We start from the raw sequence: 14466 nt of genomic DNA on the forward strand, positions 1-14466 counted from the left end.
TGTGTTTCACAGAGAGCGCACCTGTACTGCAGTGTGTATCAGTGACAGTTTTACTTAGCCCTGTGTGCATGTAACGCCTCTCAGGTATTGGTAGTGATTGTGAGCTGGGCAAAAATTGTGTGTGCTTAGATATTGCACCTTTTGGCTTTTAGGTGGTGGTGAAAGCACCCAGTACACATAAAATACAAAATTCAAGGGTGCCACAACTGCCATTTTTTAGCACCAGGACTTAGGGCCTTATGTAGGTAAATACTATTTACCGATTCTAAAATACCGAATTTTACCGATTCGGTATTTCAGAATCGGTAAATGGTATGTAGGTATTGATTTGGTAAATTTTACCGAATCCGTAAAATTGGGTAATTACCGATTCGGTAATTCCCATTCATACCTATGGGCCTGGAGGCCCATAGGAATGAAGGAGAATTACCGATTCAGTAAATACTGAATCGGTAATAGGGGGAAGACTTACAAGGGTGGCAGGGTGTCACATTGACACCCAGTTGCACCCCTGAGTACTGCATAGGTGCACATGTGGCACACATACATGCCACATGGCACTTTTGGAAAAGCACAAATTTGATTTTTCAAAGGTTTTCGATATTTACCACCAACTTTTAGTTGGTGGTAAATACCGAATCCTTAACTCAGAAATGCACTCATTTGAGTGCTCCCTGCATTAAGGATTCGTTAATTTACCAAATCGGTATTTTAAGGAATCAGTAATTTACCGATTCCTTAAATTACCAATTCAGTAAATTACTGAATCCTTAAATTTGGCCCCTACATCTCAAATGACCAATACCAGTCGGTAATGGCCAAAATTCGGTAATTTCAGCCGTTACCGACCGGTATTGGGCTACCTACATCTGGCCTTTAATCTTTTACAAAGTAAGCACTGGACTCAACTTATACCTTTAGGTTTATTTAAACTCTGCCACAAAGAAATTGGCAACAAGAAGAAAACTGACAGTAAACCTGGTTAATTGGTTGCAAAGACTGTGTTTTAAAATATCTTATGGATTTAATGCACCTGTTGCAGGGATATGTGTGTTCCCAGTGAATCTGATTGAATAATAATTGTGAGATAACTCTGGAGGTTAATGCACTTGCTGGAAATATCTTTGTTTTGTTTAGCCTCAGTTTTGACTCAAAGTAGCATAGAGGGTTAGTGCAAAGCACATCATGTAACATGCATATGACAGATTTTATTTTATGTAGATAGATAAGTGGGTTACTGCTTTGAAGACGGAGATCCATATGTTACTTGCAGTTGCATTGTAATGCTTTTAATATAGCAGAGTGAGCTATGGAAGATGATATGTGACTTCTACACCTTGTAATGCCCCACTGTTTTATGTAACACACTCTGTACAATGAATTACAAATGCAGATGATTTATTGTATATGTATATTTATGTGTGATGAAAAGCGCTTCGACACCCTGCATTGGGATGAGTAGCACTATACAAGAAAAACTTAGTGGCACTTCAATTATTTCAACGCCTCCTCAGGGGTAGTAGGCGCTATATAAATGCTATTTATTTTGTGTAAATACTGGGAAAGACCAACACATCTGACATTATGACACTGCACGCATATCTCGAAAACCGAGCCTGAACAAAGTGAAAATCTGCCTCCCTTAGGTGTGTGTGACGTGCTTACAAGGTGTGAGCCTTTGTTAGGCCTCTGCTTCTAGGTGTGAGCCTTTGTTAGGCCTCTGCTTCTAGGTGTGAGCCTTTGTTAGGCCTCTGCTTCTAGGTGTGAGCCTTTGTTAGGCCTCTGCTTCTAGGTGTGAGCCTTTGTTAGGCCTCTGCTTCTAGGTGTGAGCCTTTGTTAGGCCTCTGCTTCTAGGTGTGAGCCTTTGTTACGCCTCTGCTTCTAGGTGTGAGCCTTTGTTAGGCCTCTGCTTCTAGGTGTGAGCCTTTGTGGCGCCTCTGCTTCTAGGTGTGAGCCTTTGTGGCGCCTCTGCTTCTAGGTGTGAGCCTTTGTTAGGCCTCTGCTTCTAGGTGTGAGCCTTTGTTAGGCCTCTGCTTCTAGGTGTGAGCCTTTGTTAGGCCTCTGCTTCTAGGTGTGAGCCTTTGTGACGCCTCTGCTTCTAGGTGTGAGCCTTTGTGACGCCTCTGCTTCTAGGTGTGAGGCTCCTGACTGCTCCCAGCCAGGAGACTGAATAAAAGGAGTCCAGAGGACCCTGGGCCCAGCTGGAGTCTGAAATGAGAACGCCCCGCCCCTGCCTGCACGTTGTTGCTTATGGGAAGCAGGCAATGTGCAGGCGCTGCTGAATGTGTCCTGGTGTTTAAAAATGACACCGGGACGAGTTCAGCACATTATTCAGTGGGGCCCAACCTCTTGGCACAGTGGACAGCGTTAACCCTGTGGATATATTCTATGATTCCTCATGTCCTACGATGTAATGCAACTTCTTCTTTTCCTATATGTATGTAAAGCGCTCTGATACCCCCGGGTCTAGCTAGCGCTATATGAAACTTTATAAATAAATACAACAACAATAATAATAATAATAGTTGGACGCCGTCCACCCATGTGTACCCCCTGACTTGTGCCCTGGGCCATTGCACAAAGTGCTCGGTTTTCTGCATTTGGGGTCTCAGAATGGGGGGTGAGGCCTAAATCGCATATTCTAGAAGATGTAAATATTTTTGGAAACTCAAACATGGATTTTGTGGAGTGTGCCTGCTCCATTTCTGACACTTTTTACCAGGAAGAAATCTTGCTTGCCAAAAACCTGCCAGTATGGAATTAGCACGCACATTTGAATTCTAATTTGGGCCCAAAGAGGAGTTTGCACCCAAATCAGGATTAGTGCGGCCATCAGATGGTCCTACTTGAGATACCTGAAGGACAACTCCACAGACTCTTCCGTTACATTGTACATCCTCGGAGCCATCTGTGCTGCTGAAGGCCATTTGTTCTTGTGACATTTTTTACCGAAACGTTCCTCCAGCAGTTAAATCAGCATCCAAATAGGTAGATGAGCCACAGACTTCACCCTTGACATCTGTGCAACCCTGAGTGCTTGAAACAAGGGGCCAAGCCATGCCCGGAGCCACAGTGTTTAACCACCATATGGACGTTTCAATATCAACCCGCAACAATATTGACCGCAAGATATCAGCTGCACAGTATTGACAAGGAGAGTCAACAAGGAGGCATGGGAACAGTAAATCCCCGCTCCCCAATATACTCTTACCTTGATGATACTGTGCCAGGTGATGCCCTGCAGCCCATACCATTGCAGGTCGAGGTTTGTCCTTTCCATATTTTGACATATAGCCCAAAGTACATCTTATGTCATCTTTTAAAACATGGCTTTGGCTTTCCTAAAGTTCTAATATCCTTATACTTACACTGAGTGATTAAAATATCACTTTTCTCTTTTGCAGATTTTCTATGAACTGGAGAAAAATCGTAAGTACATTTTTAGTCGTGATACCTTTGAACTTGAGCATAGCGCCTGTATGTAACGAAGCGCTGTAATCTGGGCGCGGGTGGTGGCAGCATCGAGTACTATCTACCTAATCCCTTTAAATCGGATTTTGTGTATTTGCAAAGGGATAGAGAGTAAGATGTGCGGCCCTGAACGATGAGCAAAGTGTGCCTGTGCGCCTTGTGCATGAACATAGTGCTGCTATGAGTCACAAGGTGTGAGGATGAAAGGAGGAGCAGTCACGCCGCTGACTACATGCACAAATGAAGTTGCCAAGACCGGACATGAGAATAAGAAAAACATCCACAGAGAAGCAAACCCCTAAGTACCATTAGCGTTAGACAGAAATGGAGCGCTTTATCGATCGGACCGCTCCATTGCGTATTTGGAACCGGTGTTTGGGAAATGATTTAGAATGTCAATTAATCAATCAGGGATTTATAGAGCACACTACTCACCCATGAGGGTCTCAAGGCGTTGGGGAGGGGGGATTTGGACAGCTCTGAGGTCATCCGAAGAGACAGGTCTTGAGGTCTTTTCTGAAGGCTTGCAGTGTAGGGCTCCGTCTGATGCTGAGGGGGAGTTCGTCCCAGGTCTTGGCTGTGATGTAGGAGAAGGATCTTCCCCCGTTCTAGCTCTGTGGATGCGGTGGATGTTGGCAAGGGCTAGGTTGTTGGAGCCAAGGTTTCTCTTGGGGCCGTGGAAAGAGATTCTTCAGTTGAGGTGTTGGGGTCCAGTGTTTTGGAGGGCTTTGTAGGCGTAAGTGAGCAGCTTGAAGGTAACTCTCTTTTCGATGAGGAGCCAGTGGAGGTCGAAAAGGTCCGGGTGATGTGGTAGTGTAGTGAAATGCTGCGGGCGAGTCTGGCTGCGGCCTTCTGGACGGTCTGGAGTTTGCCAAGGAGTGATTTGTTGATTCCGGCGTACAAGGCGTTTCCACAGTCCAGCCAGCTGGTAAAGAGTGAGTGGGTGACGGTCTTCCTGGAGTGGGGGGGGGGTCCATTTGAAGGTCTTGTAAAGTATGTAGATGGTGTTGAAGAATGTGGAGGACACAGCGTTGATCTGTTGGTTCATGGTGAACGAGGAGTTGAGTATGATGCAGAGGTTGCGGGCTTTATCAGAGGGAGTGGGGGGTTTCTAAGGGAAGGGAGAGGATGAGCTGCGTAATGTCGGTGTAGGATACTATGCTGAGTCTGTATTTTCGGATGATGCTTGCAAGGGGGGGCCATGTAGATGTTGAAGAGCATGGGGCTGATGGAGGATCCTTGGGGCACTCCACATCTGATCTTTGTGGGTTTGGAGAGGAAGGGCGGTAGTCTTATTCTTTGTGTTCTGCAAGAGAGGAAAGAGCGAATCCAGTCTAAGGCAGTTCCCTGTATGCCAACGTCATGGAGTCGGGTGACTAGTATGAGGTGGAAGATGGTGTTGAAGGCTGCTGAGAGGTCTAGTAGAATGAGGGCTGCAGAGTAACCTTGACCAAGGAGGGTGCGGATGTCAGTGATGGCTAGGAGAGCAGTCTCGGTGTTGTGGTTGCTGCTGAATCTAGATTGGGATGAGTCAAGGATATTATTTGCTGGGTGTTGATGATTTTCTCGATGACTGTGGCGGCTAAGAGGAGGAGAGAGATGGACCTGTAGTTCTTGAGGTCCGTCGGGTCTGCGGAGAGCTTCTTGAGGAGGGTTTTGACTTTGGCACTTTTCCAGGCATCGGGGAACATGACTGTTTCGAGGGTGCAGTTGATTGTCAGGGTAGGGGTCAGTGAGTGCTCCGGAGTGGATGCTCTTCATAGTCTTTGCGGTGTCTTCAGTGATGACAGGGGTCCAGGTGAGGAGGGTCTGCTGGGTGGCATAGCTGGTGGATGGTCATGGGTCGGTGACTTGGTCTTGGTTGTTGAAGTTGTATTAAAGGGTCCTTGTGGTGGAAGAAAGAGCTGAGTTTGTTGAAGAGGTCCTGGGGGGAGGGACATCGGTGGTTTCGCTGGGGAGTCTGGTGAATTCTTGTATGATGGTGAACAGTTAGATGGAGTTGTGGGATTTGGAGAGGATTCTGTCCTGAATTAAGTCTTCGTAGATCGGTTGAGCTGGTGGTGTGCCGTGGTGATGTCCCTGTAGGCAGTGCATGCTTCTGGGGTTTTGCTGTTTCTTCATGCTTTCTCCAGTCATCAGCATGAGCGCTTGGATTCTCGGAGGTCCGTGGTGAACGTGGTGGCTTTCGTGTTGAGTCCTCTGTCGGAGTTCTGGAGGGAGGCGAGCATGTTGGCGCAGTCAGCGATCCATTGGTGGAGGTCGTTGGCTGCAGCGTTGACGTCTGCAGTGGTAGGGGGAGGAGTGCAGTTGAGGGCGGAGGTGAGGTGCTCTTTGGTGGTCTTGCTCCAGATTCTGCCTGAGAGGTATGGTATAGGCTTGTGTGCGGTGGGTTTTGAGGAGAAGTGGACGCAGTGGTGGTCCATCTAGAGAGGTGCTGTGGTGTGACTGAATGGGAATGTTGTTTCTCCTGTCTAATATGGGGTCATGGATGTGTCCCACCGTGTGGGTGGGGGAAGAGATGAGTTGCTTCAGTCCAATGTTGGCACGGTTCCCTAGGAGGGTGGTGGAATTGGAGTAGCTGGGGTTGTCTAGGTGGAAATTCAGGTCTCAGAGCAGTACCTAGTCTGTGGAGGCAAGTGAGTGGAACGCAATGTAGTCTGTGATGGTGTTGGTGAACAGGGAGCGGGGTCCGGGTGGTCTGTAGGCGAGTGTCCCGTGGAGAGTCATTCTGGGGTTGGGCTGGATCTGGAAATAGATGTGTTCCATGGGGGGTGAAGCGTCGTTCAAGATGGAGGTTGTCAATCGGAGGGAGCCTTTTTGAACGATGGCGAGGCCTCCTCCAGGGAAGTTGGCGTGGTCTTTCCACAGGATCTTGTACCTGTCTGGGATGGCAGTTGCGATGTCAGGAGCAGAGCTGGCGTCAGTCCAGGTCTCTGTGAGGAAGGCAACGTCGGGCGAGAGGGTGTTGAGGAGGTCCTAAACATCTACTGCATGTCCTTGCAGGGAGCATGCCTGTGTAGGATGCAGCTCAGGGGTATGTGGACATTTATGTCCGGTGGGTTTGCGGCAGCTGTCTGCATCAGGTGGATGAAGGTAGATGAAGGTTTGCAGCAGTGTTGGCAGGAGAACGGGCCTTGGGACCTGCTCAGCATCTAGAGCTGGCAGTTGTTGCATCCAGGGTTGAGTGCGTGGAGAGAGCTGGAGTCGTAGCATTTCTCAAACCTCCACCCACTCTGGGCATGAACACTTTTGCGAGTTGGCAGAAATAGACAGTTTGTGCATTGACACTGATGCACATTTGGACCCAGTGAATGTTTCACCTTCTGTAATTGCTTTATGAATCCATCTATTCCTGTGCGCGAGCAGCTGATGTGAAGCTGGGAATGTGCCTTTTTTTTCAGACACCCAGCATGCAGAGGAGGCCCTGATACCAGACATCTTCGAGATCATCACCAATGAGAACCAAGGTAAGAGTAAAGCTCAGGTTTCTGGGCGCTAGACTTTATCATGCGTGACCCTGAGCCTCATTTAGATGTAAAGACATAATACAAATGTGTGGACGAAGAATTACACGGTGGGGACAGGGTGAAAGGGCTGGCCTTGACAACATGTGTGACATCACAGCTGGTGTTTGCTGACAGAAGACATAAAGCGCTTAGAAGGCAGTTACCCATCTCAGCTGTTAATCTGATTTTTCTGTCTTAATATTCTCTGTTATTATGGCAGTAAAATGCTTTAAGTGGTGCCATAAATCACTCCTGCAATGACAAGATGACAACACTATAGGAATGGAAGAGGCAGGAAACCATTCCCAGTAAATATTAACAGCTTCAATCACTCACTGTGCATGGCTGTGTATTGAGGTCTTTTTAGTCCTTAGGGTAATTTGTTTTCCTAAGTAGGGGCCCGATTCACAGAACTAACTGAAGACAAAATCCTAAATTTACTACCCTTTACTCATTTTGGTATTCACAGAAGGCACTTACTCATCAATGAGTCAGTGCCTCTGTGAATACCAAAATGAGTAAGTGCCTTCTGTGAATACCAAAATGGTAGTAAGTTTAGGATTTTGTCTCAAGTTAGTTCTGTGAATCAGGCCCTAGGTCTTAGGCTACGGTTTGGGTTTTTTACCTCAAAATGGCCGCCTCTACCTCCGCCACGAGTGGTTCTTGCATTTTCTTTCTTGATATTGCCCTTTAGGTTTACAATCAGCTTCCTTCTCTTCCGTGTGCTCTTGTTCCTTCCTGTTCATGACAGACCCTGACTACTCTCTCTGTGTTTTACTGTTGTAGGCAGCTCACAGCTGATCCACGAGGGGGACATTGCCATCCGCCCAGGCCGCAGTGCCCTCAAATGTCCAGACAACAGCTGCTTCTGGCCTAAATCCAGCGATGGGACTGTCCCTGTGCCCTACACCCTCAGCCCCACTTACAGTGAGTTCACTTTTATGCCAAGGCCCAACCTTGAATTGAAATGAAACCTTTCCAGGCTGCTTCCCCTTATGTCATCCTCTCCTTTCCTCTGCTGTCCCTCAGGTGCTGAAAATGTGGCTGCCATTACAGATGCAATGAGTGAGTTTGCAACAGTGACCTGCATCCGGTTTGTGGCCCACACGGCAGAACCAGATTACCTGCAGATCATTCCTGATAGTGGGTAAGAGCACAGGACACCCAAGGTCTGACCCTACATTCACCATCACACCAGATAGGGCTCCATCAGATGGACTCATTACCCCCAGATCCTTTCTGCAGAAGAGTAAGAGCACAGGACACCCTAAGGTCTGACCCTACATTCAGCATCACACCAGATAGGGCTTCATCAGATAGACTCATTACCTCCAGACCCTGCCCGAGTATGGATAAGAGCACAGGACACACCAAGGACAGATACTACATTCAGCATCACACCAGATATAGATCCGTGGGATAGACTCATTACCTCCAGACCCTGCCTGAGGATGGATAAGCAAAAAACACAGTTGATGGACAGAATGCAGAACAATGTCTTACATTCACCCCAGTACAAAGATCTGGGCCTAAATCCATCGTTTTTTTGCACTCCACACCACCCAAGGTCAGACAATGGCTATATGCAAATCAGCCTTGACCCTGTGCCTCATGGGAACAGTCCAGCCCGAACTACCAAGCCATGTCTCTCCTAGACCAGAATTAAGCATCCAAGGACCGGTTTCTGGCTATCAGCCTTCTTCAGCCTGGATAGCTTGACTCTAGTGATGTGGAGAGCCTGGGACTCACGTCTGAGCATACCCAGCCCAGTCAGGGTGAAAATTGCAAAAAACACAGTTGATGGACAGAATGCAGAACAATGTCTTACATTCACCCCAGTACAAAGATCTGGGCCTAAATCCATCGTTTTTTTGCACTCCACACCACCCTAGGTCAGACACTGGCTATATGCAAATCAGCCTTGATCCTGCGCCTCATGGGAACAGTCCAGCCCGAACTACCAAGCCATGTCTTTCTTAGACCAGAATCAAGCATCCAAAGACCGGTTTCTGGCTATCAGCCTTCATCAGCCTCGATAGCTTGACTCCAGTGGTGTGGAGAGCCTGGGACTCACGTCTGAGCATACCCAGCCCACTCGGGGTGAAAATTGCAAAAAACACAGTTGATGGACAGAATGGAGAACAATGTCTTACATTCACCCCAGTACAAAGATCTGTGCCTAAGTGGGCTGGGTATGCTCAGACGTGAGTCCCAGGCTCTCCACATCACTGGAGTAAAGCTATCCAGGCTGAAGAAGGCTGATAGCCAGAAACCTTCTGTCCATCAACTGTGTTTTTTTTGTCAAAGTTGTTTTTATTGTGGTTTTCAAAACATGACTCAGGGCACAATCCGCCCACATGCCCTCGCAGGGGTTCTCCAAAGTGCAAAGTACAACAGTTACATCACTGGCATACAATAAATCTGAGCGCCCCTTTGCTACCAAGGACCCATTTCCAAGCCTTAACACTTGAGTAGGTATTGGTGGTGGGGCAACTGGGGAGCGGTTGACACTGCACCTATAGGGGACCATCAGGAAGAATGCTATCAAGTCTCTGGGTGTCCCCACGTTCCCTCTTCCTTCAATGCCCCGTGACTGCCAAAAAGCCAGTTTGCACCACTGGCCCGCTAAGACCCCCAAGGAACTCGAAGAAGATCATCAGTGGGTAGTGCACATCGAGTCAAGAAATAGAAGAAAAAGGTGCCAAACAAAGAAGAAAAAACCCCAACCTGTCCCCCCTCCCCCCAAGCCCCCCCAAAGAACCCCCCTAAACCCCCCAGCCCCCTCCCTTCCCCAGTGGTGGTGGAGCGGCACTAAGGTGGGTTCCATTTGTGGAGCGGGTCTTAGATTTGAAATAGGTGAAGGGCCCTGATCGTGGAAGGCAATACAGCCGATGGTAGACCCTGCGACAGAAAGGAGACCAAAGGCCCCCAACGGAATTCAAAGTTCTTGAAATCTTCACGGGCTATATCGGACATACGTTCTAAGCTATGTAACTGCCACAGGCGGGAGTGCCATAGGGACATCGAAGGTGCCTCCTTCCTCTTCCACGCCGCCGCTACAGCCAGTTTAGCCGCCCCCATACACAGCCACATGATCCTTTTATCGGCCTTGGTTTGATGTTCAAGTGTAGGGTCCCTAATTCCCAGTAGAGCTTTGGTCATAGAGGTCAGAACGGGGTATCCCAGGATGGAGTTTATCTGTGCCAGGATCTCCTCCCAGAACGGTCGAATGGAGGGGCAATCCCACCAGATGTGTTGGAAATCCCCCAAAAGGCCACATCCCCTCCAGCAGCGATCCGATGTGCCGGGAAAGATTTTAGCTAGTTTGGACAGATATAAATACCAGTCCATCATTACTTTCAGGTGGGCTTCCCTGAGTGCTGTGGATTGGTTGAACTTAAGGATATCTGACCATAGATGGCTCCAGTCGCCCCCCGAGATATCGCGCTGGGCCATCCCCTCCCACCAGGCCTGGTATCTCAGGCGAGGGTTAGTTTCCGTGGACAGCAGAAGCTTGTATAGTGCCGAAATCGCCCCTTTCATAGATTTAGTTTTAAGGAGGAGTAGTTCAAGTTTCGTGAGAGGTCTAGTAGCTCCCTCCCTGAAACGGGGGTCTAGGGCCCAATGTAACAGTTGTGCATGGTGATACCTTTCACGGTCCCCCACCTCATATTCTCTTGTGCAGTTCTCAAAGGTAAGTGGGTCATAGTTGTGGAACAAGTGTGTCAGTGCAAGGCAACCTCCCTCCCTCCAGGCGTCAAACGGTCCCTCCATCAGTGCAGGGGGGAAGTGTGAGGAGAAATGAAGGGGTGTCAGTGGCGAGGGGAAAGTTGTCCAACCCTCCCTTGTAGCTACAGTGTCTCATACCTTGAGGGTGGTGCGTGTCGGGGTGCTGAGGTATGCGTTTGGGGGTCTATCTTTCTTCGCGCGCCAGATCAAGTCCCATATAGTCCTGCCTGCTACACTGCGGTCCATGTGGAGCCAATGCTTCTCCGACTCCATCTGCGTCCATTCAACCAAGATGCGCAGTTGGGCTGCTTTATAATATAGTTTAAGTTCAGGGAAACCCTCCTCCTCCCCCCCGTTGCGGCCGCCTAAGTATGGAGAAGGCGAGACGGGCCCGTCCTCCCTGCCAAATGAAGCGCAGGATCATTGTTTTAATGCGCTTAAAGAAGTCCTCCTCTAATTCTATGGGGAGAGCCTGAAATAGGTATAGTAATTTGGGGAAGAGTGTCATTTTTATAGCGTGCACACGTCCCAGCCAGGAGAGGAAGAGCGGCTTCCATCTTGTCAGTTCCGCTTGGATACGGGCTAGGATAGGGGGAAAGTTGGCTGAATACAATTTCTCCAGTGTGGGCGTGAGTTGCACCCCTAGATATTGTATGGAGGAGGGCGCCCATGCCAACGGTGTTAAAGAGCGGAGAAGCAGGGACTCCGCATGGGAGAGGGTTAAGTTGAGTATATGGGATTTACTCAGATTAACTTTAAAGCCTGCTGCCAACGCTAAGGAACTGAGAACCTCCTGCAAGTGTGGGAGTGAACTACTCGGGTTTGACAGGGAGAGGAGGATGTCATCCGCGAAGAGAGAAATTTTATGGGATTCCCTCGTGAAGGGGAGACCCTCTATTCCCGGGTGCTCCCTTACTGCTATAGCTAAGGGTTCTATGCTAAGGGCGAATAACATGGGGGACAGGGGGCAACCCTGTCTGGTTCCCCTGGTATGGCCGAAGGAGGCGGATTGCACTCCGTTGACAGAGACTTTGGAAGTGGGACGTCTGTAATTGGCCTGGAGCATCTTTATGAATGCGGAGGATAAGCCAAATCGTGCTAGGGTGGCCCATAAGAATTGCCAATCGACTCGGTCAAATGCTTTTTCGGCATCTAGACCGATTAACACAGCAGGAATTTTAAATTTGTTGGCTTTTTCAATAAAATGGACGATACGGCGGGTGTTGTCATGTGTTTGGCGCCCTTTTATAAAGCCCGACTGGTCGGGATGGATGATGAGTAGCATAAGGTCCGTCAACTGCCTGGCCAGAATAGAGGAGTACAGTTTTGTGTCGATGTTCAGAAGGGCAATGGGGCAGTAGGAAGAGCAGCAAGTGACATCCTTTCCAGGCTTAGGGATTACAGCGATTACCGCCTCCACCATGGAGGCAGGGGTGTCGCCTTCCAGGGCCATCTGATTGAAAAGTCGGACTAGGTGTCGACCAATGTCCCCCATGAAGGTCTTGTAAAATACGGCTGTATACCCGTCCGTACCGGGTGCCTTATGGGGTTTCAGTGCTTTGATAGCTGTTTGCACTTCCTCTAGGGTAATAGGCGCTGTAAGGGTCTCATTCCATTCTGGGGAGACTTGCGGGACAGGAAGATCCTTGAGAAAGGCCTGCTGGTGAGTCGTGTTGGGGGTGTCAGCTGAGTACAGCGAGCCGTAGAAGGACTCAAAGAGTCCCGCCTTGTCCTTATCTCTATGTAGTATGTTCCCTCCCCCATCTTGAAGTCCCCCTATGTATTCCCTTTCCCTCTTGTCCTTCAGCTGTCTAGCAAGGTGTTTCCCTATCTTGTTGCCCTGGGTGTAAGATAGATTGCGTAGTTTAAGGAGGGTGAATTCTGCCCTGTTGTTGTATATGGCGCGTAACTTACCCTTGAGTACTGTGAGGGTGCGTGGGTTTGAGTTTGTGAGCCTGCTTAGCCTTCTCCAGTTCCTCCTCTAAGCCCTCCCTTTCTTTCGCCCGGCGTTAATTTAGGGCCGAGTTAAGCGAGATGCATTTAATGCGCATCACCGCCTTAAAGGCGTCCCACGTATTGTACTCAGAGGTCGCCTTCGGAGTGGTAAGGGTAAAAAATTCAGCTATAGTCTCCCTCAGCTGTGTCATGGAATCCTTGTCCCTCGTCAGGGCCTCCGGGAAGTACCAACGGGCTGGTCTGGGGGCGTTACCTAGCCAGGAAAGGCACACAGTGTACATACTGTGGTCAGAAATTGAGATAGGAAGTATCTTGGCATCCTGAAGGTTACCCCGCAGGGACTGACTCATAAAAATTTAATCCAGTCGAGAGTACGTTTGGTGCATGTGTGAGAAGAAGGAGTAGTCTTGTGCGAGTGGATATAGGGTACACCAGGTGTCTAGTAGGCCCATGTCCCCAATTTGTGTCTGTAGGACCTCTGGGAAGGAACCCGTGTCAGAGCGGCGTGCGTGTGTGCTGTCAAGGTCCGGTTGCCATACTAGATTGAAATCCCCCATAAGAAATAAGGGTCCCTCTGTAAAATCGACCACCTTCCCCAAAGGTAATTGTAAAAAGTGCTTTTGCCCCGTATTAGGGGCGTAGAGTGTAACAAACGTGCAAAGTGTACCCTTCAAGCGGCCCTTGCCCATTAGCCCCCTCCCATCTTTGTCACCCTGAGTGGCCAAGGGCTGGAATTGTGCTCCCGTACTGAAGAGGAGAGCCACACCTTTCTGTTTAGTGGAGGCCGAGGCCTTATAATTAAGAGGATATCTTTTATGCTTAAGATGATGATCCTCCTTTTTTAACAAGTGAGTCTCCTGGAGAGCCACTACATCTAATTGGCGATCTAATATGTACTTCCAGATCTTCTGGCGTTTCTGCGGGGAGTTAAGCCCCTTGACGCTCCAAGTCCCTACAGTAAGCGGCATATTGGGCAGACCCTGGAGTTACTGCATTGAAAGCCTCACCCAGTCCCGTTCCCCCCTGTAGCAGGCCATACCTTCCCATCCTCCCTCGTGGTTGCCCTCTCGGATTTTCAGCAGGAGCAGTAAGGCCTCTCACCCTCTTCCCGGGACCCCTCCCCCCCTCCGGTGCCGCGCAAAATCAATCCACATCATGTCCCCCAGAAGGTCTATAACGAAATCCAGTGCCGCTTCCACTCCACCCTTCCCCTCCCCCCCTAAAAATCCCCCCCAAAACGAAAAGTTTGTAAAGCTGAACAAAGAACAACAAGTATAGTACATTGTCCCAGGCCCAACCAAAGTCTGTACGGGCCTGCAGTACGTCATAACAAGAGTGGGTTGTGTGGTAATGGCGGCTCAAGGCCCCCCGCCCCGACCCCAATAGAGCTGCCATACTTAGCAAATCAGGACCGCATCATCACATTCTCATGAACTGGCACCAGTGTCCCTGGCGACTTCTTGGATTGCCGCTGCTTTCTCTTGCTCCATCGTTTCCAGGTTCGGCTTGAGGTTTTTCCTGGAGGGACGTCCTCTTCTTACCGTTTGCCAACCGTAGCCGCGTGTCCGGGGAGAACCGGACGGAGACCCAGATGAATGTCCACCCTCCTCCTCGTCGGGCTGGCCCTCCTCCGGCGATAACCCCAGTAGGCTACACGTGTCCCTCAAGGAGCGCAGCTGATGGAGCACCCTGTTCCATTTAAAGATCAGTCTAAAGGGGTGCCCCCATGAGTACGGTACCCCTTCTTTGCGGAGGGAGACGGTGGCCATTTTGAACGATCTCCGCTTTTGCAGGGTGATTGCCG

At 49.2% G+C, this 14466-nt stretch overlaps 1 protein-coding gene across 1 annotated transcript in view; it reads left to right on the forward strand.

The window, feature by feature from the left end:
* LOC147725061 (embryonic protein UVS.2-like) overlaps positions 1-14466 on the forward strand; it is a 90976-nt gene that overhangs the window by 11251 nt on the left and 65259 nt on the right. The window contains exons 2-5 of the mRNA XM_086918157.1: positions 3405-3429; positions 6873-6938; positions 7764-7904; positions 8007-8124. Of these exons, the coding sequence (XP_086774283.1) occupies positions 3405-3429; positions 6873-6938; positions 7764-7904; positions 8007-8124 (350 nt within the window). The remainder of the gene's footprint in view (positions 1-3404; positions 3430-6872; positions 6939-7763; positions 7905-8006; positions 8125-14466) is intronic.

This window comes from Lissotriton vulgaris, chromosome 4_1 (genome assembly GCF_964263255.1).
Source record: "Lissotriton vulgaris chromosome 4_1, aLisVul1.2, whole genome shotgun sequence".
Classification (NCBI taxonomy): Eukaryota; Metazoa; Chordata; class Amphibia; order Caudata; family Salamandridae; genus Lissotriton; species Lissotriton vulgaris.